Source organism: Vanellus vanellus (genome assembly GCF_965231255.1).
Source record: "Vanellus vanellus genome assembly, chromosome: 3".
Taxonomy (NCBI): Eukaryota; Metazoa; Chordata; class Aves; order Charadriiformes; family Charadriidae; genus Vanellus; species Vanellus vanellus.
Window position 1 is genome coordinate 93,754,409 of NC_138907.1, and position 21,431 is coordinate 93,775,839.

A 21,431-nucleotide genomic window follows, 5' to 3' on the forward strand; every position below is an offset into this window, starting at 1 on the left:
AGCTGCCCTGTCTCTTCCTGACCCCTGCTGAATTGCTCTACCTCCAGACCATCCACAGAATCACAGAATCACAGAATAGTCAGGGTTGGAAGGGACCTCTGGAGATCATCTAGTCCAACCCCCCTGCCAGAGCAGGGTCACCAGTAGTGGTGTAGTAGTACTATCCTTCAGTCAGTAGTGACTTAAAAAAACGCCTCTAGAATAAGTAATATACTTCTGCACGCCTTGACATAACTTACTTGAAAAAATACGGATTCTTTTCTGTTTTCCCACCACCCTCTGCTTATTTTCTCTCTGCAGACTGTGTATTTATGGTGAGTTGCACTTTCCCTTTGCACGGCTGATTAGTTTTCCATTTCCTTTGTTTGTAAAGGAGCGGGCTGTGGAAAGGAAAGGCTGTAAATTAAACAGTGCCAGGGCATGAGCAGAGATACTTGAAGGTGAATGTCTGTAGTCTTATTAAACCGTTGGAGTGGTCCCTGGCACACTTTTGGCCAGGCCACTTAACACCCTCCCGAACAATTTGAGAGCGTGTTTCAGTAGTCAGCATGGGCTAGCAGCAATTCCCAGTGGGCATTGTGGATGCAGCCAGCATGTTATGGATGCTAAGAGGGCTTAAGAGCCTGAAGGATTTTCCAGGACAGCTGGCCTCACAGTCAGAGAGCAGTCCTGGACATGGTTAATCTCCAGTGTACATGTAGCCAGAGAATTCCTCTTTTTTTTTTTTTTTCTCAAGAGGAAAAATATTACTGTAAAACCACCAAAACTGATAATGACACTCAAGGGCAGGTTTAGTATCAGAGACTATTTTTAAATCCTTGTTTTGAAAACAGTTGAATTTCACTGAGGAGGAACCTCTTGGGAGGCGGAAGGCAGCCCAGTAGAAGGGAGGGGGTTAAATTCACCTCTCCCCAAACGACCAGGCATTCATGTGCAAGCTGGTACTCTGTGTCTATCAACAACTGAAACCTCCTACAAAGGAGTCACTGAAAGAGATTTGGAACTTGCTCCCTGCTTTGGTTGACAGCTGAAATTTGAGATGCTGCAGATGTGTTTTTACACTGTTGTCTCTTGGAGACAATATTTGCAGAAGATACAGGTCCTCTGTATAATCTTTTTCCCCTTTGCTGTAAAATCTGTAAGGGAATCTACATTGGGTTTATTTTTTGTTATTTTTATAAAACAAAAGAAGGATAAATTAATCGAATGTGAAGTGTAGCTATGGTTGTTTACTGCTTTCAGTAAAATCAGAGCTGTGCAAATCATGGCTAACGAAAAGAATACAGGATTCACAATTCACGTCTGGTCAGCAAGAGACAGCAAAATACTTCCCTCGACCCAAAGTTTGAAGTTTGCTTTTGGGACATTTAGCTTTTTGTCTTGTCTCACACTAGTTGAAATCCAAATTAATTTTGAAATAAAAAATAATTTTGAAGTGAAAAATGGAAATAGATTTTGTAGAAAGCTAATAAGAGTTAGTTTCCTCATTTCCTAATTGCATCCCCTGTTTGCCCCGTGGTTCATTCCTAGGTTAAAGTAACATTGCAAGGAGCACAGAATGACTTTACTGCTGTGTTCCCTCAGTGGTATACGTTTTATGTATTTTGGTTGATCATTGTAAGGACAGGGACAAGGGACTCTGAGACAAGAGCTGTGATGATTATCAGCCTGCTCCTGTCTGTTGCTGCTTTCAGCAGTTTCCTGCTATCTTGGAAGCAGAAAATGCATTGTTATAGGAGCAGTAGTCTTTAGGAACTACATACAAGAGGTATAGCATGGTTCATAAGTCCATGATACATTTGGTCTTGCAAGTTACCAGCTTGGTTCTGTGCTGTCATCAAAAAGAAATAACTAATGCTTACCTAACACCAAAGGTTACCCATCTGCTGGAATGAAAAATCTTTGGTAGGCCAGCTAATCTGCATCACCTTCTACCATTTTGCAGGCATGTTCTGTCTGTCAGGTGATAAACATTTAGTGGGTTTGGACTGAAGCTAATGGTGACATTGCTGGCTTTATCTTCATGTGAAGTTCACAGTTTGATTTTCAATTGACATCGTATAACTCAAAAGGGCAGAAAGCTGTAAAACAATATGTGAAGAATCATGACAGGGCACAGAGCTCATCCAGCCCTCAAGGGGCGGCTGTGTCTTGAGACAGGCTCCATCAGGTGCAAGGTATGCAGCCCCAGGGAGCAGGGGCATTCCTTTCCTCCAAGGATCCTTGCTTTTCCTTCAAAGCAGGAGTAGCCCTGGGCACAGGATGCTCCAGTGGGCTGGAAACAGTCTGGGAAGAGGGATGAGTAGGAACCAATATCTGCTCTGATGTCTCCCAGCTCAGCTGAAACAAGCTGGAAAGGCAGCACTGCAGGCAGTTAGCACTGTTGCCACCTACCCTCCTACTGGCCAGTTCCTTGTAGCCACATAGTCAATCCGGAGAGAATAAATATCTAAACCCTCATCAGACCTAGAGGCATGTTTGTCTATTGGTGTCAGCTACTTGAGCCGTCTCTGCTCTATGACTCCTGTTTGTACTTTCTGGCAGCTGGGAAGCACAGTAATCAAAACATGGGTAGAGTGATATATAAAAGTTTATTTTTTTGACTGAATGATGATCTAATAGCTTATCATTCCTCATGCCTCATGCATCCAAGATGTTTTTCCAGATGCAGCCTGGGAAACATGAATCTTTGTGAAACAAGTCTATGTTACTCCTTAGCTGGTCAGCATGCATTACTCAAGTAAAAGTATTCCATCTGAAACCACAAGTTTTCCTGAAAATGACAAAATTAATGGAATTATACCAGCATAAACTCTGTTCTTTGTAAATCTGTGCCGTAATTTAGCCAGAGAAGAGTTTATCTTGGAATTAAGAAAATGGTGTTAAAGTGGTATAAATCTGCCTTAGTGATGACTGGGTTTCCTCTTTTAGTTTTGTGAAATCCTTTTCTGCTTTGAAACAGATTATACTTATTCAGAATGGCACCTGGATGTGGAATTTTCAGAAATCTTTTGCTTTTCAGAATACATTTATGCTTATTCCTTTCATATATTTTTTCAAGCAAAGGAACTATTGTTGATATAATCCTTAGTGAATATAATGTGCTACTATGATCCACTGCTATAAGAATCAATTTTAGAAGCTATAAAATAGATCTTTGATAAAGCAAAAAAGCTTTGCTGATTCTCGTGCTGTACTTCAACAAATGTGTCTGCTGTAACTTTGTTACTTTTCTACACTATTTGCAAGCAGCATAAAAAGAAAAGTTCCATTCACCAGAATAGATTAGGTAATAATGAGATAGTGATGACTTGATAGAAGAAAATAATCTGTGCCCTGCATCTAAAACAGTCACTGCATTTGTGTCAGGTACCTTTAACAGGGACTAATTCTCCTTCTTTCTCATAGTTAAAAAGACTCAAGTTTTTTCCAGGGATGAGACTCCATGTATGGTATGACAAAATGAGGGAGGCACTGTGACATCCATCTGCCACAGGGCAACATCTCCTTCCTGCCGGGCTCCTCTGAGCAATGCCATGCCTCTCCCCCTCACTTGAACACAGGCAGCAGGTGCAGCTCCGGGACCAGCCGAATCTGCTGCCTCTGGCACAGGGCTTACAGGGTGGGAGGGAGCCCACAGAGCAGCACTCCCAATGCAGGTGGTGCAAACCCCACTATGGAAGCAGTGTTGACAGGATGACATGAACATTTCTTCTTCAGTGCATGAAGCTCAGCACGCGTGCTTGGGCATTGCTTCTCCTAACACCTGTGTAACAAGTGCATTTCCAGTGCAGCAAGCAGACCAGGTGAAAGGATGAAGGAGTAGTGGTGTTATGTAGCTAGACCAGCCACAAGTCTTCTCCTAGTCTGTATAGGAATCGCAGCCCTGTGACTTGGTTATTTGAGCTCTTTACTGAGCAGATAATTGTCCTGATTCATAAAGCATCCATACCTTCGTGCGAATACTCCAACGACAAGGGCAAGCAGCTAACACAGGCTCTCACAAAAGCCCACGGGTACTGTCAGAATGAACAAAGACCTTTTCTTGTTTGCTTTTGCAGCTTACTCATGATGCGTATGAGGGCAAGAGATTGGGGGAAGGTTAGAGAGCACGATGGATTAGTGCTCTAGGCATGAATGTTTAGAAATTCAGGAAACTCCAGAATTGCTAAGGGTAGATGTTTGTTCTGTTCTTCATTGTATTAGTCATTTGGTTTAGCACTCTCCTCTGACCAGCATGACTGAAACAAACACTAGAGTCATCTGTGAAAGCAAAACCAAGAATGAGGTCTGTGTTCTCTTGACACAGTGTTGTTCGGCCATCACACAGTCCGGAGTCTGACACGTGTCTGCTTCATGCAGCATCCAAGTTCAACTGGGCGGCATTGCTCAGCATACGCCTCTGCACAGTGCAGCCATCAGTTCCTACCTCTTGGTAGCCTGATTCCTTTTTATTTCTTCAAGTCAGACAAAACAATAATAACAAACATTTGCAGAATCCAGGAAAACAGCCTGGAATGACTAATAATGAGGTATAACTAATAATAAAATAGTAATTTTCATCAGTCCTTGAGGTGGCATGAACACTAGCATCTCTACATATTTGTCCTGTGAAAGCCATGCACTGAGGCCATGTAGCCTTAGTTCTGGCTGACTGGATCCCTTGGGGCTAAAGCCATCCATCCCCATCTGGGGTGGTCCTTGCCGAGGATTTCTAAGCCAACAAGGTGAATTTAGTGTCCCTATCTTCCTCTCTTCCTGACATCTGAGAAGGTGTCATCTATTTTTTTGTATTTTTCTTTGGTGGTTTTTTTTTTTGTTGGTATCTACTACTTGCAGATACAGACTGATACTATTTAAAAAATTTTCCACTTTCCTCCTCACCTATGTGGTGTTTCAGATCTGATGGAGGTTTTAGATGATTTGGTCTCCATTTTGAATCTATTTTAACTTCTTTTTCATTCCTGGTGTTATACATTGATCGGTAATCACTGGGCAGAGATTTGGCTTGCTCAGTGCCTGAGTTCTCAGCAACCTCCCCTGTGTACCAGGCACTTCTGCACAGCGCTTTGCTCCACTCCAAATGCCTACGCAGCGGAGCCTCTGAAAGATACAGTTCCCATCACACAGTTCTCAAAGCGATAGCAGAGAAACAATCTGGTTTTGGCTCACTAATAACCCAATTGCACTGACCCTACAATACATTGTTAGCCTGTCAGAAACCCAGCACTTTCATGTGATATCTTAATCAGTCAGATCTGCAACTGAACTCCAGACTACAAATTTATAGCCAAAGGCAACAACCATATCATGGCTGTAAATCAACTTTTGTGTGTGTCCATGTATTACAATATTATTGTTATTATTGTTATTATTTTAATGGAAAGCACTATGGAGCCAAAATCAGCATGTCCAATTAGCAGGAGGGGCTACATGTTAGGTTCAAAGAACCCTTTTGCTTTATCTGATTCTAACAGCGCTAGTAACAGAGCCTAATCTAACCTGTCATTTCAAGAGCTATAGGGAGAACAAATTGCTGTCGATGGGGGAAAGGTTTGGAACAGCATGCAGCCTGTCCTCTCCTGACATCCTACTCAGCAAATTCCTCACAGATTTTCTCCTGATGTCACTAAAACTAACATAAAGGTTATTTCATAAAATCTTATGTGGATTGCTAACTTGTGAAAACTGAAGGATCCATGCCCAGAACAACAATACAGACTCAAGTAAATAATCAGAGCATTTGTCCTTTGTGCTTAAAGCTTAACAGATGAGTGAAACAGAGGAGACGCTGAAGAGTTCCCATGCCAAGTACCAATGCTGTGAGCACATATTGAAATGAGTAGCCAGTAAATGTCGAAATCAAGGTGACTGATCATATAAAGACTTCTTGTTCAACTGGAGACTGTTGGGAAAGATTTCCAGTTTAGTATGCAATATGATGAGGAGTGAGAAAAAAAAACAGTAGAGTTAATTATTAAATGCTAAAGTCATTATAAATCATAGAATCATAGAATCATAGAATGGTTTAGGTTGGAAAGGACCTTGAAGATCATCGAGTTCCAACCCCCCTGCCATAGGCAGGGACACCTCCCACTAGACCAGGTTGCACAAGGACACGTCCAGCCTGGCCTTGAACACCTCCAGGGATGGGGCCTCAACAACCTCTCTGGGCAACCTCTTCCAGGGCCTTGACCACCCTCAAAGTGAAAAACTTCTTCCTAATGTTCAATGTGAACCTGCCCTCTTCTAGTTTAAAGCCATTCCCCCTCATCCTATCACTACATGCCCGAGTAAAAAGTCCTTCCCCAGCTCTCCTGTAGGCCCCCTTTAGGTACTGGAAGGCTGCAATAAGATCTCCCCGGAGCCTTCTCTTCTGCAGGCTGAACAGCCCCAACTCTTTCAGCCTCTCCTCATAGGAGAGGTGCTCCAGCCCTCGGATCATCCTCGTGGCTCTCCTCTGGACATGCTCCAGCAGGTCCATGTCGTTCTTATGATGGGGACTCCAGAGCTGGATGCAGTACTCCAGGTGGGGTCTCATGAGAGTGGAATAGAGGGGCAGAATCACCTCCTTTGACCTGCTGGCCACACTTCTGATGCAGCCCAGGATACGGTTGGCCTTCTGGGCTGTGATCGCACACTGCTGGCTCATGTTGAGCTTCTCATCAATCAGCACCCCCAGGTCCTTCTCCTCAGGGCTGCTCTACAGCCATTCCCTGCCGAGCATGTATTTGTGCTTGGGATTGCCCCGACCCATATGTAAGACCTTGCACTTGGCCTTGTTGAACTGCGTGAGGTTGGCTTGGGCCCACCTCTCCATCCTGACCAGTTCCCTCTGCATGGCATCCCTCCCCTCCAGCATGTCTACCTCGCCAAAGAGTTTGGTATCATCGGCAAACTTGCTGAGGGTGCACTCAACCCCACTGTCCATGTCGCCGACAAAGATGTTGAACAGTACAGGCCCCAGTACCAACCCCTGAGGAACACCATTCGTCACCGCTCTCCACTTGGACATCGAGCCATTGACCGCAACTCTTTGAGTGCGACTGTCCAGCCAGTTCTTTATCCACCAAGTGGTCCATCTGTCGAATCCATGTCTCTGCAATTTGGAGACCAGGATGTCGTGTGGGACAGTGTCAAATGCTTTGCACAAGTCCAAGTAGATGACATCAGTTGGTCTTCCCATGTCCACTGCCACTGTAACCCCTTTGTAGAAGGCCACTGAATTTGTCAGGCATGACTTGCCCTTGGTGAAGCCATGCTGGCTGTCACCAATAACCTCCTTGTTTTCTATGTGCCTCAGCAGAGTTTCCAGGAGGATCTGCTCCATGATCTTGCCAGGCACAGAGGTGAGAAAATCATACCAGCTATTTCTTCAGGGAACACAATCCCTTCAGCAGATCAGGAATGCTGTAAGATATAGAGATGTGACCAGGGCAGACAGCAGAAGGACATTTGTTACCAATGTTAAACTGGCAGTGTCCCCAGAATCAATTTTGGAAGCCTGGTGAAACATCAGATAGGCAAGGTTTTGGGATTTTGGTATTTGCATACCGAAATAATGTCATGCAGCTGGTCAGAAACTTTTCTTCTTTATCATGATGCCATCAGAAATACAGACGGATGTCCAACATGATAATGCTCAGCACTCTTTTCCAGCACACAGTATTTCAGCCAAGATCACTGGTATGTTCTGGCTACTTCATGCTGCTCTAATTAAAACTCGGTCATCCTTACAGCTGCTTTGTATTCCTCGAGCACGGCAAAACAGCTGGATCATGCCGTTGATTTTGGCCCTTAAACTCCTTGGAAATTACTGTGTGAATATCAGAACTTTGGCCCTTTCTGTCACCACTGAAGCTTGAGTTCACCTGCATCTCTGGCTTCAGCACACAGCACCTCTGCGTTTGGATAACATGTTGGAAAAGTATCAACATCGTAACTGAAGACAGAGTAGGTGTTAGCATTACACCGATTTTGGCAGGCTTTTACACAAAGAAAGGCTGTTAGGGGCAATGTCCACGAGAGTGTCAGACTGTCTGCCACACTTACTGTGATGTAAGACTTGACGCAAAGTGCTAAAGAAATTTTAAAAAAGGCCAAGTCTGACTTCCTTTAGCGACAATCATATTCTAATTAGCTAGTTGATACAAAACTCTAGATCAATTGGTTAAGCTGCTCTGCTGCTGTATTAATGATTTAAAAAAAAAATTTGCATCTGCCCTTTGTGAACCTATATTGATTGACATAAAGTAAAGGCACACTTTAAATGCGCATTCCTTTTTTCTCTGTTAGGATGCTTATAAACCTATAGTCAACTACTTGGTCTTTATGTGGCTTCATGAATTGTTATCTCAGCTCCCACAGGGACAGATGGACCAAAGTGGCTGTTATGAGTTATGATGTGACAGTGTGGCACACCACCTTTTGTGAAGTCTAACACATCCAGCTAAGTGCATCTGGTTGATTATGCAATGCTTGAGGTGGATGATGCGTCTCAGCTAGTCATGAGTTAAATTTAAATTTAATTGTGCTCTCTCAGGTCTAACAGTTACAGTTGAGTCATCTTACTGCAGAGAAATCACTAACGCAGTATGTTACTAAGCAGAATACACTGTAATGTAATAATCTGTTTTCCACTGGAAAGCATATGTAAGACAGACTTGTAATATTTATTCTTAAAACATGTAGGATGTTCTAGAGCCATGAAGCCATTCACTGTAAGCCATGAAAAATAGGTTTGGTTTGGAGATGAAAGTGGCTGGAGGCTGTGACCCACAGGGACTCAGAAGGAAACACTTAGAAAATAGAGACAGATTGAATCCCAAGTGCTCTCTCCTGAGAGGAAGCATGGTTGGAAAGTTTAAAACCCATTAAAGTTAAACAAATTGAAAAGCCCTATCTGAAAGGAAACATAGTACAATGTTTATTTTTCCATTACAAACCTGAGACCTAAAAGATTTCCTGAGGTTCTCAGGTATTGTTCATGCTTATAATGGCAATCTGTTTTTAGAAAGTGTAATTCATGTGTTTAATCCAAACTGTTTGATGAAAAACACACTGCATAAGCATTCAGGAAGTTAAAGGCCATTGTATACCTGTATCACATATTGTTTGGGTAGGAGCAGACTTACAATGCAAGGAATCTCATCGTGAAACTCTCTTAGTTGAAAACACTGGTTCTAATTCTCTCCCCATTTATGCTGCTGGACAAATTCCACTGAATTAATGAAGTTAAGACATGAGTAACTAATGATAATAAAAAGGCAATCTTCCTGCTGAGTGTGAAACTACCAAAATGCAAGGCTAATGTGAACAAGAGATTTATAACACTGGCCTGAGTCAAGCAAGCCATAGAAGGCCCAGTGTTACATTAGCCAAGCTGATTAGTCAATGTGGTTTAGGTTTTGCCCCATCACTAGTGAATTCCTGCTCTGAGATCCGTATCAGAAAAGTGTGTGATGTTAGCGATGTTGAGAAGCATCTGTTTGACTAATGAACAAGCTGCAAACTAAATCCAGAGATGAATTTAAGTGAGAGGAAGGATTTAGAAGCAGTGAAATATTATTCATTAGATCTATTGAGATAAAACCTGGGCAAGTTTCAGACTTACAGACCCTTCTTCGGCTTTCTTCAATCTGTTTTCTCAAGTTGTAATTGATCTAAAGCAAGATATTTCTCCGTGCAGATCTTGCTTTCTAGTATTCTTAGACTATCTTGGGTAAACTGGATTTAAGTAAAAAATTAAAGTACCAGAAAATATGACCGTATACAAAAGTAAATTGGAGTAAGGCAACATAAACTCCTGATGGATCCCCTTGTCTGTTATACAAGCTGTTTCAGGTGGGATGAAGAATCTAATTTTTAGGAGCCCAACTTGCTTTTTACATCTGAGTTTGGCCCTGAACCAAGCCTAAATTTACTATTGCCTTTGTATTTTGTATGACAAATATATTGATTACAAACAACAATCAAGGTGTTCTACAGTTAAACACTGAAAATAATTACAAAGACCTACTTCAACATAACGCAGGAAGGTAACAGGATAGTAATATGGGTCCATATATAAACATGTCTAGGTATCCTATGCACATCTGTTTAATAATGATAAGTAATGAAATATACACTGATGAACCCGTCCTGTCTTCTGTGCCATCCTTAGTCAGTGACATAGGATGAGACCTTACAGGGTAAATGGTATTTTAAGGGCTAGCAGCCTCCCTGGCCAATCTGCAGGGTCAAGGGGGAAGAAAGGAGAGAGATGTTTATAGGAGAAGAAAACAGACAGGCAGATTAAGCTAATTTTAATTGACTGTGTTGTGTAGATGACAACTTGAAAAGGGCTGATGGGTAAGAAAGAGAAGAACTGTGAAAAGATTTGAAGATGAGAGCAAATGGTTTAATTTGATACTGCTGAATGGCATTCAGCAGAGGGAATCAGAGAAGATTGTCGTTTGGTGAGGATGATACGCAGGAAGGATGATTTTCACAGCTATGTTTTGTGTGACACCAAGGCTACATTACTTGTAAACTAAACAGTCCCAGGTCCCCCATTCTGTCCTTGGGGTCAAATAGCACAATCCATCCATGCTCATACTACTGAACTCTCTTCTCTTCCAGAACAGGGTGACTGCATCTGGACCTGGCCTGAGTTAATTCCTGAACTGTGCCCAGGAACAGGTTGGGAGAGTGGTAGCCTGCCTGGACCAGCAGTGAGTGTGCCAAGGAGTGTGCTAAAAAATTTAACAATACAGTAGGTCAAGTGCCAGAGCTCAGGAGCATTTGCTGTAACTGTTTAATTCCTGAAGACAGACATAGTCTAAGAGTGCAGTGTAGGTGCTCAAGAGGACAGAGATGCGAGCATTTAATAACCGTGACCTGACATTTTGGAGAAACTCTGAATCTTCTGGAAGGACTGTGTTGATCTTGCCCGTTTACCTCTTAGTTGTTTCATGCCCTTTGTGTTCTTTTTTCAAACTTGTTTTCGACTTTCCTTTATAGCACTTACAGTTTAATAATTTCATGCAGTATTTTGCTTAAGATGGAGTTTACCACTTGATTGAGTCTGCTGTCCCCATTATTCCTGATTACCTGGAATAAAACCATTGCTTCACTCAGGGAAACTATAGAGTGATCTTTGTCATGCATTGTCACTCCACTCTCACAGAGGATTTATATTCAAGTACTATGCTTTTCTAAAACTTAATTGCATTCCTGTCTCTCAAGTAAACCTCAGGTTAAAAGAAGATCTACTTAATAACCTGCTTTGTTTTATCATAGAATGGTTTAGGTTGGAAAGGACCTTGATCATTGAGTTCCAACCCCCCTGCCATAGGCAGGGACACCTCCCACTAGACCAGGTTGTACAAGGACACGTCCAGCCTGGCCTTGAACACCTCCAGGGATGGGGCCTCAACAACCTCTCTGGGCAACCTCTTCCAGTGCCTTACCACCCTCAAAGTGAAAAAACTTCTTCCTAATGTTCAATGTGAACCTGCCCTCTTCTAGTTTAAAGCCATTCCCCCTCATCCTATCACTACATGCCCTAGTAAAAAGTCCTTCCCCAGCTCTCCTGTAGGCCCCCTTTAGGTACTGGAAGGCCACAATAAGATCTCCCTGGAGCCTTCTCTTCTCCAGGCTGAACAGCCCCAACTCTTTCACCCTCTCCCCATAGGAGAGGTGCTCCAGCCCTCGGGATCATCCTCGTGGCTCTCCTCTGGACACGCTCCAGCAGGTCCATGTCGTTCTTATGTTGGGGACTCCAGAGCTGTATGCAGTACTCCAGGTGGGGTCTCACGAGAGTGGAGTAGAGGGGCAGAATCACCTCCTTTGACCTGCTGGCCACACTTCTGATGCAGCCCAGGATACGGTTGGCCTTCTGGGCTGTGATCGCACACTGCTGGCTCATGTTGAGCTTCTCGTCAATCAGCACCCCCAGGTCCTTCTCCTCAGGGCTGCTCTCCAACCATTCCCCACCAAGCCTGTATTTCTGCTCAGTGAAGACTGAGGCAAAAAAGTCATTGAGTACCTCAGCTCTGTCTCTGTCCCGGGTAACCAGTTCTTGCGTTTCCTTCCGGAGAGGGACCACAGTTTCCCTAGTCTTTCTTTTCTCGCTGACATACTTAAAGAAGGGTTTTTTGTTTGTCTTAATGTCCCTGGCCAGATTTAGTTCTATCTGGGCTTTAGTTTGTCTAACCCGATCCCTGGCTGCTCGAACGATTCCTCTGTATACCTTTTTTTGTAGTGAAGAATCGCGAATGATCAAAATGTTGACTGAAGGAAAAGGAAATGTTCTTTACCATTTTCCTGCATCACTTTTTAGTTCCATACATACAAAGTCTTATCAGCATCTTGGCATGCTGAAAAAGATGGTTACCTTTACTTCAGGACTCTCTTAAATTTATAATTAATTCCCCGGATTAACTGTCTGCCACACACAGAGCTGTTGAAGTGGTTGAGCTTTCTACCACCGTCTCTTGAGCATGATAGTATTTTTCAGTTTTCAGAAGATCGTTATTCGTCCAAAAGGCAGTATTTTCACTGCAGCTTTTTGTAAGTAATTTTGTTTATAAATGCATGTTTATGTTTGTTTCCTTCTAGGTAGGGATGAGATCCCGAAACCAAGGTGGAGAAAGCTCGTCTAACGGGCACTTCTCCAGTTCCAAGCCTGTCATCAGCCATGCAGAGAATGAAAAGCTTCAGGAGGATGCCAAGAAAAAGAACAAACCTCATCGGAAGGAAGATGAGGTCATGGTTTCAGCAACTGTCAAAAGGCACTCAAAATCACCTGGACCTACCGAACGAAAGAACAAGAAGTCCATAGAGCTTTCTAAAGAGGACTTGATAAAACTCCTCAGTATAATGGAAGGAGAACTGCAGGTAAATTAAACATCTTTTAAACTATATTTTCTATGATGTACTTATTTATTTTTAGGTCATCCAAAAAGCACAGGGCTCAACTGACAGAGACATGCACATTTAAGGCAAAGGACCATAAGAAGAGAGCAGTGGTAGTTGGTGTTTAACAGGATAGTCACAGTTTTAAGTACTGTTTTATTTACCATCTCTATCTCAGCTACCAAAGCAAAAGAAATTATAAACACCTGTTAACACTGACAAAGAAAGGGGGATCTGCAGGTCTTGAACATTTAAAAAGAGGCAGAAAATTACCACAGGGGAATCAGTTCAGAAGCAAAGACAGGCAAATATAGTGAGTGTAATTACAGTCGTTAATGCAAATATTCAAGAGACAAGTCTGCAAGTCAGTAATACTGAAAAGAGACTTAAGATGGCCCCTGGACCTTCTGCATATCCAGATGTTGCTCAGCACTCAGCCAAAGCTCTGCCTGTCCCGCCTGGCCTCCGGCACTCTGCACGTTCCCTGCCTTGCAAAGACCCATTAGTTTTATTTCTTGGAGTAGTGCTTGCTTGAAAGTTTTCTTAGTTGTCCTGTTTCGCATATTTATTCAGCCCAGTAGTAAGTCCTTGATGGCAGACAGCCTGATTTTGAGCTTAAGTAGTCCCCAAATGTCCATCCAGTTTTGAGGATTCTTTTTAATGTTAATAAATCTTTGAACTCTCAAGAGTGTCAGCCTTCAGGGAATTTCAAAAGAAGCAGCTGAAACATGCTATTTCAAGAAGTCAGTATGAAGCCTTCTGAATTTTCAAAACTTATCCACTTTTGTGGTAGGACTGCTCATCAAATTTATACATTCTTTTGTTTGCACTTTAGTGATATGTTTCACTGAATCTATGGACAAGCAGAAAAAATCTGGCCAACCTGTGTGAAAGCATTTTGTCTCAGTCCCTTTATTCTAGTTAAGCGTCATTATTTAGCATTTCGTATAAGGCTTTGCTTTTTCCTTGAAACCCACATTCATAAAATTTTTACTTTAATTTTGTACTTGTTATCACCTTATCTGATTACAAGAAGCAATTGTTTTGATAATTTCTTTGGTATATGAGCCACCTGAGTTGCACCATTACCACAACTCTGAGATTTCATCTCATTAAGTGTCATTAAGTATTACCCTGTACATAATTCATCTCCATTTTGTCAGAAACTACTTTCAAGTTTCAGGAAATATGCATTCAAACTAAATAATTTTGTCACAAAGACAGAGAATGGTCGTTTTTGCAGAGAAAAGCTGTAGAAGAAAAGCAAGAAAATCTGTTGAATGCAATTTTGCAAAGGAAAAAACTTTTATCGTTACAGAACTGTATCCATTTTTACAGTGCTTCATTTTACTGTATACAAAAACTTGTATATGTCATTTCCTAAAAGATGAAGCTAGCATGCAGCTTCAGTGGTGAATAGAGCCAAACCTCATTAGAAATATATCATGCTCATGTTGTTCAGAAAGATTTATCCTGAAGTCACCTTTGTGGTCTGGAAAGGGGAGGTGAAGAAAGTCGCTCATGTTTCCTGGGTGGCAATAATTGGTCTTTATTCATCTCTGAGTAATTCTCCTGTTCAATAGACCAAAATGTGGCTCTTCACCATAGTCTTTTACTTTGTAGGGGAGTTACACAATCTTTAAAGGAGTGCCCATGTTCTCATTATCCCTATGGGGATGGTGGGGATGGCTGCCATCTGCACTGTAATATAGGCAGAAAATCCTCACCAAGATGATACTCCCATTGTCCTGGACAAAACTTTTAGGGATATTCATACATACAGACCCCACAGAGATGTTAGGCACTGCTATAGCTTCCCAGTGTCACAGAAGGATTGTGAGGACAACCACGCTGGTAGCTGTAGAGCATGCTTGTTCTTCTGCTTCTTACTGCCAGGCAGGGAAGAGAATCATTATTCTTTTCAATCTATAGGGGTTTTTAATTTCAACCCCCCCCCATTTTAGTTAGTTATTTACTTGGTACCTGTGTTGAACTGTTACTGAAGTGGGCAAGCTACAGCACTTTGGCTTGAGATGAGAGCCTGGCTTTGATGCTGCAAGCAAAGATGAGCCAAGGAAGACTCCAGCCAAAGTAAATACTCTGGTATTACCTCCTGGCTGTCACAGTGACCTAATGCACTGAGTCATTACATAGCTTTTCATTTTGAGATCTGTTCGGACATCTCTGGTGGCTGGCTGGCGTTTTGTTGAACTGACAAATCAGACTGTGGGTTTATTTTGAAGCCATCTCAATACTGGCAAAGCAAACAGTATATAGGCATACGTAAGAAGATTTTGTTTTAAGAAGAACAGCAGTCTGTACCTGTAGGGAGATAGGGAATAAAATACCATGACTGTTGTTCAGCCACTGAAAGTAATCTGGTCATCACAACCATGGGGTTAGCAAGGTAAACTGGTAATATATACATATGCTTCGTGTACTTAGTTCGCTAGTCACATAATCTCACAATATAGCAAACATAGACCCATGACACATTGCTGCTGGTGTCACTCTTGAGTCCTTACTTTGGGACTTGACCTCCCAGGTCTTCATTTTGAAGGTAAATGTGCAGTAAACCATGGAGACATGCCCTAGCAGTGATGGCTATGTCTTTTTTTGATGTTGTTGTTGTTAAAGTATAATAACCTCAGGTAGCTTGCCTGTGCTTTGGCTTCTAGGGCCAAGTTGGACTGGGCCCTGCCTGTCATCAGATTCCCTGGCTGGGCCCTGGGCACTTACTGAACATAGAGAAGGAAAGGTTTTCATAAATGGCTGAGGTCACCATAGCCTAGGCCTTATTTTGTAAAAAAACAAAAGGGGAGAAAAAGTATACAGAAGCTGCAGAGAGGAAAATGTATCCCTATATACATGGCAGGAGAGCTCTTAAGTGAAGGATGGTGGGAAATAAATGAACCGATGGCAGGAATTCATTTTAAAGGCCTTATAGCTCAGTGGAGTGTCTTTTCTCTTGTGAGATCTCACTGCTCATACTAAAAAGCAGTGATTGCATGGTCTTTAAACACATATTGAATATACAGGGACAAAAAATTCCATGAAGGATTTCTTCCTATACATGAAATAAAAAAAATCTAATTTTTAGATACTGCAAAACTGATTTGAAAAGAAAACTTCAAACACCAGAACAAATCGGACCATGAAGGCACCCTGGTAGTTACAGTGATTTCAGTCAAAGCAACAGGTGGATGTTATTGATTACAGAGCAACACAGGCAGCGTGCATCTTTACAATGATGATATAATCCTGTTTGTGGTTCACAGACTTTTGTCCAACAGCCTGTGTATTTGTCCTGGCAGGAATATATTCCCTGTACACTTTCTGAGCAGCAGCCATTAATCTCCAGCAATACCAACACTGATTTTCAATATTTCCTGATTAGGGGCGGCAAGAAAATGAGGAGCGGTATTCATACGTGTTTGCCATTGACTCTTCTATTGCACGTTTGGAAAAAAAAACCCACAATAATAAAAGTTCTTTTACTAAGACAGTATCTCACTACAAATCATTGGGTTTTTCAAGAAAAATTGTTTCTTAGCCAAGTTCTGTGCCTATTACTAGATGACAATTTAAGCTTGGGAGACAGTTTCCTATATTTCATACCAATTGAAACAGAAGCAACTTTTCCACCTGAGGTCTTTACTATAGCCTGTGTCTTACTGTGTTTCTGCAGTGCAGAAATGGCACTCATCCCTTGTAGCTCAGTCACCCATTCTTGTTGAGGTCCCTTGCACACTTTAGGGCAGAGGGAAATGCTTCCTGAGAGCCTGGCGTTTTGGAGGAGCAGAGCTCTGCTCCTCAGAGCTGGGCAGCAGTGTGGGATGTAAATGAAATACGTGTTAAGGTATCAGCTGTACATTTCTTCTGCTGCAGCCCTGAGGATGTGGATGGGCAATATGTGAAACGTGATGTCTTGGAGAACAGTATGTATAAAATACAAGTTTGATATAGATTAATCGCAAGTCACAATTCCTGAGAAGCCTTCCGACTTCCAAATGGTCTAATGTAACACTCGGTTTGGACTGACTTTTGAAGGGAAACACTGTATAGCAGATATTCAGAGGTAAATCTATTTGCATAGCATCCCTCCTTCGAGGGGAAAGACCAAATGACTCCACTGTCAAAGAAGCCCTTTCCTTTAATTTTTAAATTTATGACTACATTTAATGGTTAATTCGAGTGCTCACACAAGGTGTCAGAGCAATAATTCCCTGGGAAGGATGACTCCCCTTGCCTGGGGAGCAGCAGCCAACGCACCCCATGGCAAGGTGCGCTCCCCCTGTATCTCTGGCCCTGGCTGGAAGCCAATGCTTCTTGTCATGTCCAGTTTGATTTGGTCTCTCTGATGAGGTTGCTAGTGAAAACATTATTCCAGGATTAAGACTGGGGTTAGAAGGTTAATGGCATTTGTACCACTGATTACCAAACTGCAGATTGCACTGGTGGCTTCATCAGCTGCAGGAAGGGTTGTTGTGGCACAGGTATGGGGAGCTGGTTGCTGATGGTTGAAATAGGGTAATTGTGGGAATCTCTCATCCAACAGCACCAGGGTGAACTCACCTTCAGGCGGGCTGCAAGACTTCCTTCTTGACCTGGGTGTATCAGGGAAGGGTTAGCAGAGGTGGGTGAGGGCTGTGTGTTTTGTTCTCTCTGATAAGGTCCTTATGAAACATTTAGATAACAGTGGCTGTACACCCTGCCATGAGGGAAATCCTCGCTCTTAACAAACTCAGTTAACAGGTACCCACATGGCTATAGGTGATATACTACCTATTGTGTTCTAATATTTTTAAAGGTATTTTAGTATTTTGCCATCTGTCTTTCTATCAGAAAAGTAAGCTTTGTAAATGTAAAGGAAAGAAAAATTCTTTACTGTTTCCATTTTTTCTGCTTTCTTCCCTTTTTCTATAGCTACATGTTTTATTACTACATTTTGTTCTATAGCCATTTTTTACTGTTCTCTTTCCTAAGAGCTAACTTTCCCTCTTTCTTCAGCTTTCCTTCCCTTTTCCTTTATTTCTCTAGTTGTGACCTTCTTCCTTTTTTTACCTTTTTTCACTTCCTAACTCAGGCTTTCCTCCTCCTCATACTGCAGATGGATTAACTGACCCATTTTCCTGAAAATCCTGGAGATAAAATTGTAGAAGATCTGCTGTAAATCAAGTCTCAGCAGCTAATTCTTTACGCAACCACTTCATTTAACCTTTGTCATGAATTTATTAAGCTGTGTTTTAAGCTTAGGTGGGTTGTTCACCTTGACTACTCTGATTGGAAAACAGTTCCAGAATTGAAAAGCTTTAACATTTAGGAAATTTCTCTCTTTTAATTTTTAGGACAATTGTAATTATGTCTATTGAAAACTTTATGAAATTGTGCTATACACCGATCATACTTTGAAAAGCCTACCTCTCTTCCTACTGTTTAATGTGTTTATAGACAGCAGTCTCGCACCCTCTGAGACTTTGTTTTGCTGTGCTAGCCATGCCTTGTCCTTTTAGTTTCCTCTAGCAAAACAGGCTTTCCACATCTCCCATCACCCCTTGATCAGTGCCAGCTACACCCTGGATTCATCTTTCTTAATGTCTGTAGCTGGACCTGCACATGATGCAGTAAGAGAGAGCTCACTGGTGTCTTGTACATTGGGTTTAATGTTTCCTTTTCTCTGCTGACATGGCTTTACTTGGCCTTCCCATCGCTTGTCAGTCTGATTAATATAAGCTAGAGAGTTTGACTGTAGCTGTAGTTGTGATGTTTTTCTCTCTGTCTCTTTTTCCTCAAGCTGCAATGTGTAAACCTGCAGTGCTTTGAATTGCTTCTGTTTCAAACTTGACTTTCCTGAGATGTTGAAACAACATTGTGATAGCCACCCAGGTGTTGCATAGTTAAAAACACCATACAAACTCCGACATTTTTTATTCTGTGCCTTTCTTGTTACTCTTGCATTAATATTATTAAATATTGAACTGCCTGAAAGCTCAAGCAAGGAATATGGGATAGATAGGTGGGTGGAAACCAGATGTGTTTCTTTTGGGTAATATTAAAGTCAGAAGAGAAAGTTGTGACAAGATGCGTTGGCACCACATGAAAGAGTACATAACAGAGTGAAGAGCAGGAGTTTTCAAATGGTCATTAGCAAAATCTCACAGTTTGAGAAGCTGAAGAGGATCCAGATTGAAAAGAATAGGTAAAGCCAGAGAAAAGTGCATGCAGAGTAGTTTTGTGTAAGTGTTTATAACTGCGAAGTCTTGTTAATTAGATTGAGATAGTTAATTAGATTGAGATGGATTTTCTGAGCATATCATACAGATGAAATCCAAATTCCCCAAGAGAAAAACCTTCGCATGTACAGACCTACAGGGAAAAGAGAAGATAGGGTTAATGTGAGGAGGGAGAGGTGACTTAAGGAGAATGGAATGAGAGGAAAGAGGTTGGGCAATAGAAGAAAAAGAGTTTATGGAATAAGGGAAATAAGACAGTGATAAATGGAGCCAAGCTAGAGACTTGGAAAGGGCAAGACAATGAAGAGAAAGAGGGTATCCACACTGTAGCAAAATGAGAGCCTAAAAAGATCCCTAAAAATGTCTGGGGTAAGAATATCAGTACGATGAGTTAAAAAATTCTCTCCCCTCTGACCAACCCATTGGGGTTTTGTTTGTGTTTTCCTGGTGAAGCAGGCTTTTGCAGGTCAAAAAAAAAAAAGTTAGTATAGACTTCAGACCACAAATGCTCACTTCTATTTTCATTTAATAATTTATAACCAGAGATTAATTTTGTCCAGAATAGTATGTTTTTTCTGTAACTTGCAATCATTGCTGTGCAAAGTGCCAGAGATATCATGGCAGGTGAGCAGGGTTTGTCTAGCAAGTCCCAGAATAATGAATTTTAAAATAGAACCCTGCTGTTTTATGAGAGAAAAAAAAGAAAAGATAAGACAGCATACTGAAATACAGTTAAATTGTGCTATTCAGGCAATTTCCTGCTCCCTCTGAAATGAAGGGCAGAGGTACTATCAACCATGGTGATGATAGCCATCTCTGTGATAATAAAATTGCTTTAGAATTATATGTTTTTTAAAGTAATTATCCTCAATAAAATGTCACTGTCACTGGACAGCTGTAGGCTGAAACCCCTTTCACAAAGACATTTTAACATCCTTCTCTCTTAATGCCTGAGCTGTACTTAACAGAGCTACATCTATCATGTTATTTACGCTTGGAGGGTCAGAAGAGAGAGGAATAATTGGCAGGTGTCTCTGATCCACTGAACATCTCATCTAGAGTGGAGGGAAGAGTATCAGCAGCTTGGTTTAAAAAAAAAAAAAAAAAATAAATTCTTGGTCTTCTGTCCAAAACAGAACAGTAAGAAGTGCACCTGATCAACTTTTAAGTTTTGGTCTTGTTCCCATTGGGATCAGTGTCTTTAACCGATCCTCCTTTGCAATCTTTTAAAAATAATTTTAATAAAATGATGTCATTTGACTCTTTTTTTTTTTTTTTCTCATTTACTTAATAGACATTGTATACTCAGTGCAACAGTAATGAGAAACCTTGTATCTTTTCTCATTTTCTTGAGAGAAGGCTCACTCTGTGGGAGAGGACACGGCCAACCCTTTTGCAATAAATGCTACATGCATGGACTCTCTGGCTTTAAAATATCTCGGATTCTTGGGAGAGCTTGCAATGAGCATATGTCTTATGTGTCATAATGCTGTCCAGTACTCTGAGTCACCAGCTGTTAATTTAACATTGCAGTTGTAGCTGAGTCTGTTTTTATTAACTTTGCTGCCCCAGTTGTACATTTATTAAGTTTGTGTCTCCTGTTCTCCAGCTGAGGATCAGATAAGCTCTTGAGAGCAAAACAGATTATTTTCCATCCAAAATGAGCTTTAATAAAAGCAAATATAAGTCTTTATATAATAATTGTGAGAACATGGCTAGCTGAGAAAGTGCCTTGTTTCTAGGGTTAAAGGCTCCACCTATTGGTTGACTAAAATGAGAGAAATGTAACATTTTCACATAGAAAACTGCTGGCCCTACTGAACATCCTGTGTTGTGCCACATCTTTAAGAAATTGCTGGCTTCAGCGTAGAATTTTGTGTGACGTCCAAAATAAAAGGAGCTCAGTGACTTATTCTGAGGGCTGTGCACATGTCGCAACCAAAATGGTGCACTGCTGAGACACTATGAAGGGAAGTCCTTTCCTAAGACAGGAATGGTTTGAATTTTGCAAGAGAAGTCTTTCTGATCCTGGAAATGATTGTTTTTCTTTGCAAAAAAGCTATTGTCAATCCTTCCATGCCAGCAAGATGAGTGGAACCGACTAACTCAAGTACAGTTGCATGGTAACTTCCAAGCATTTGTCACCTTCAAGTTTAAAGAAATCAGAAACAGAAGTATTGATGCAGCCAGCTTCATAATGAAAACCCATTCCCCCAGTACTGGCTCAGGCAGTCTCAGCAGTTCAGGCAAAATGACATTTTGAAGGGCTTCAGAGTTGTTCCTGGGAATGCAATGGAAGGA

At 41.6% G+C, this 21,431-nt stretch overlaps 1 protein-coding gene across 3 annotated transcripts in view; it reads left to right on the forward strand.

The window, feature by feature from the left end:
• The window catches only part of FILIP1 (filamin A interacting protein 1), a 120,706-nt gene that overhangs the window by 38,352 nt on the left and 60,923 nt on the right, over positions 1-21,431 (forward strand). For all 3 annotated transcript variants that reach the window (XM_082481503.1, XM_082481504.1, XM_082481505.1), the window contains exon 2: positions 12,601-12,879. In XM_082481503.1, coding sequence (XP_082337629.1) covers positions 12,607-12,879 — 273 coding nt within the window. In that variant the 5' untranslated portion in view covers positions 12,601-12,606. The remainder of the gene's footprint in view (positions 1-12,600; positions 12,880-21,431) is intronic.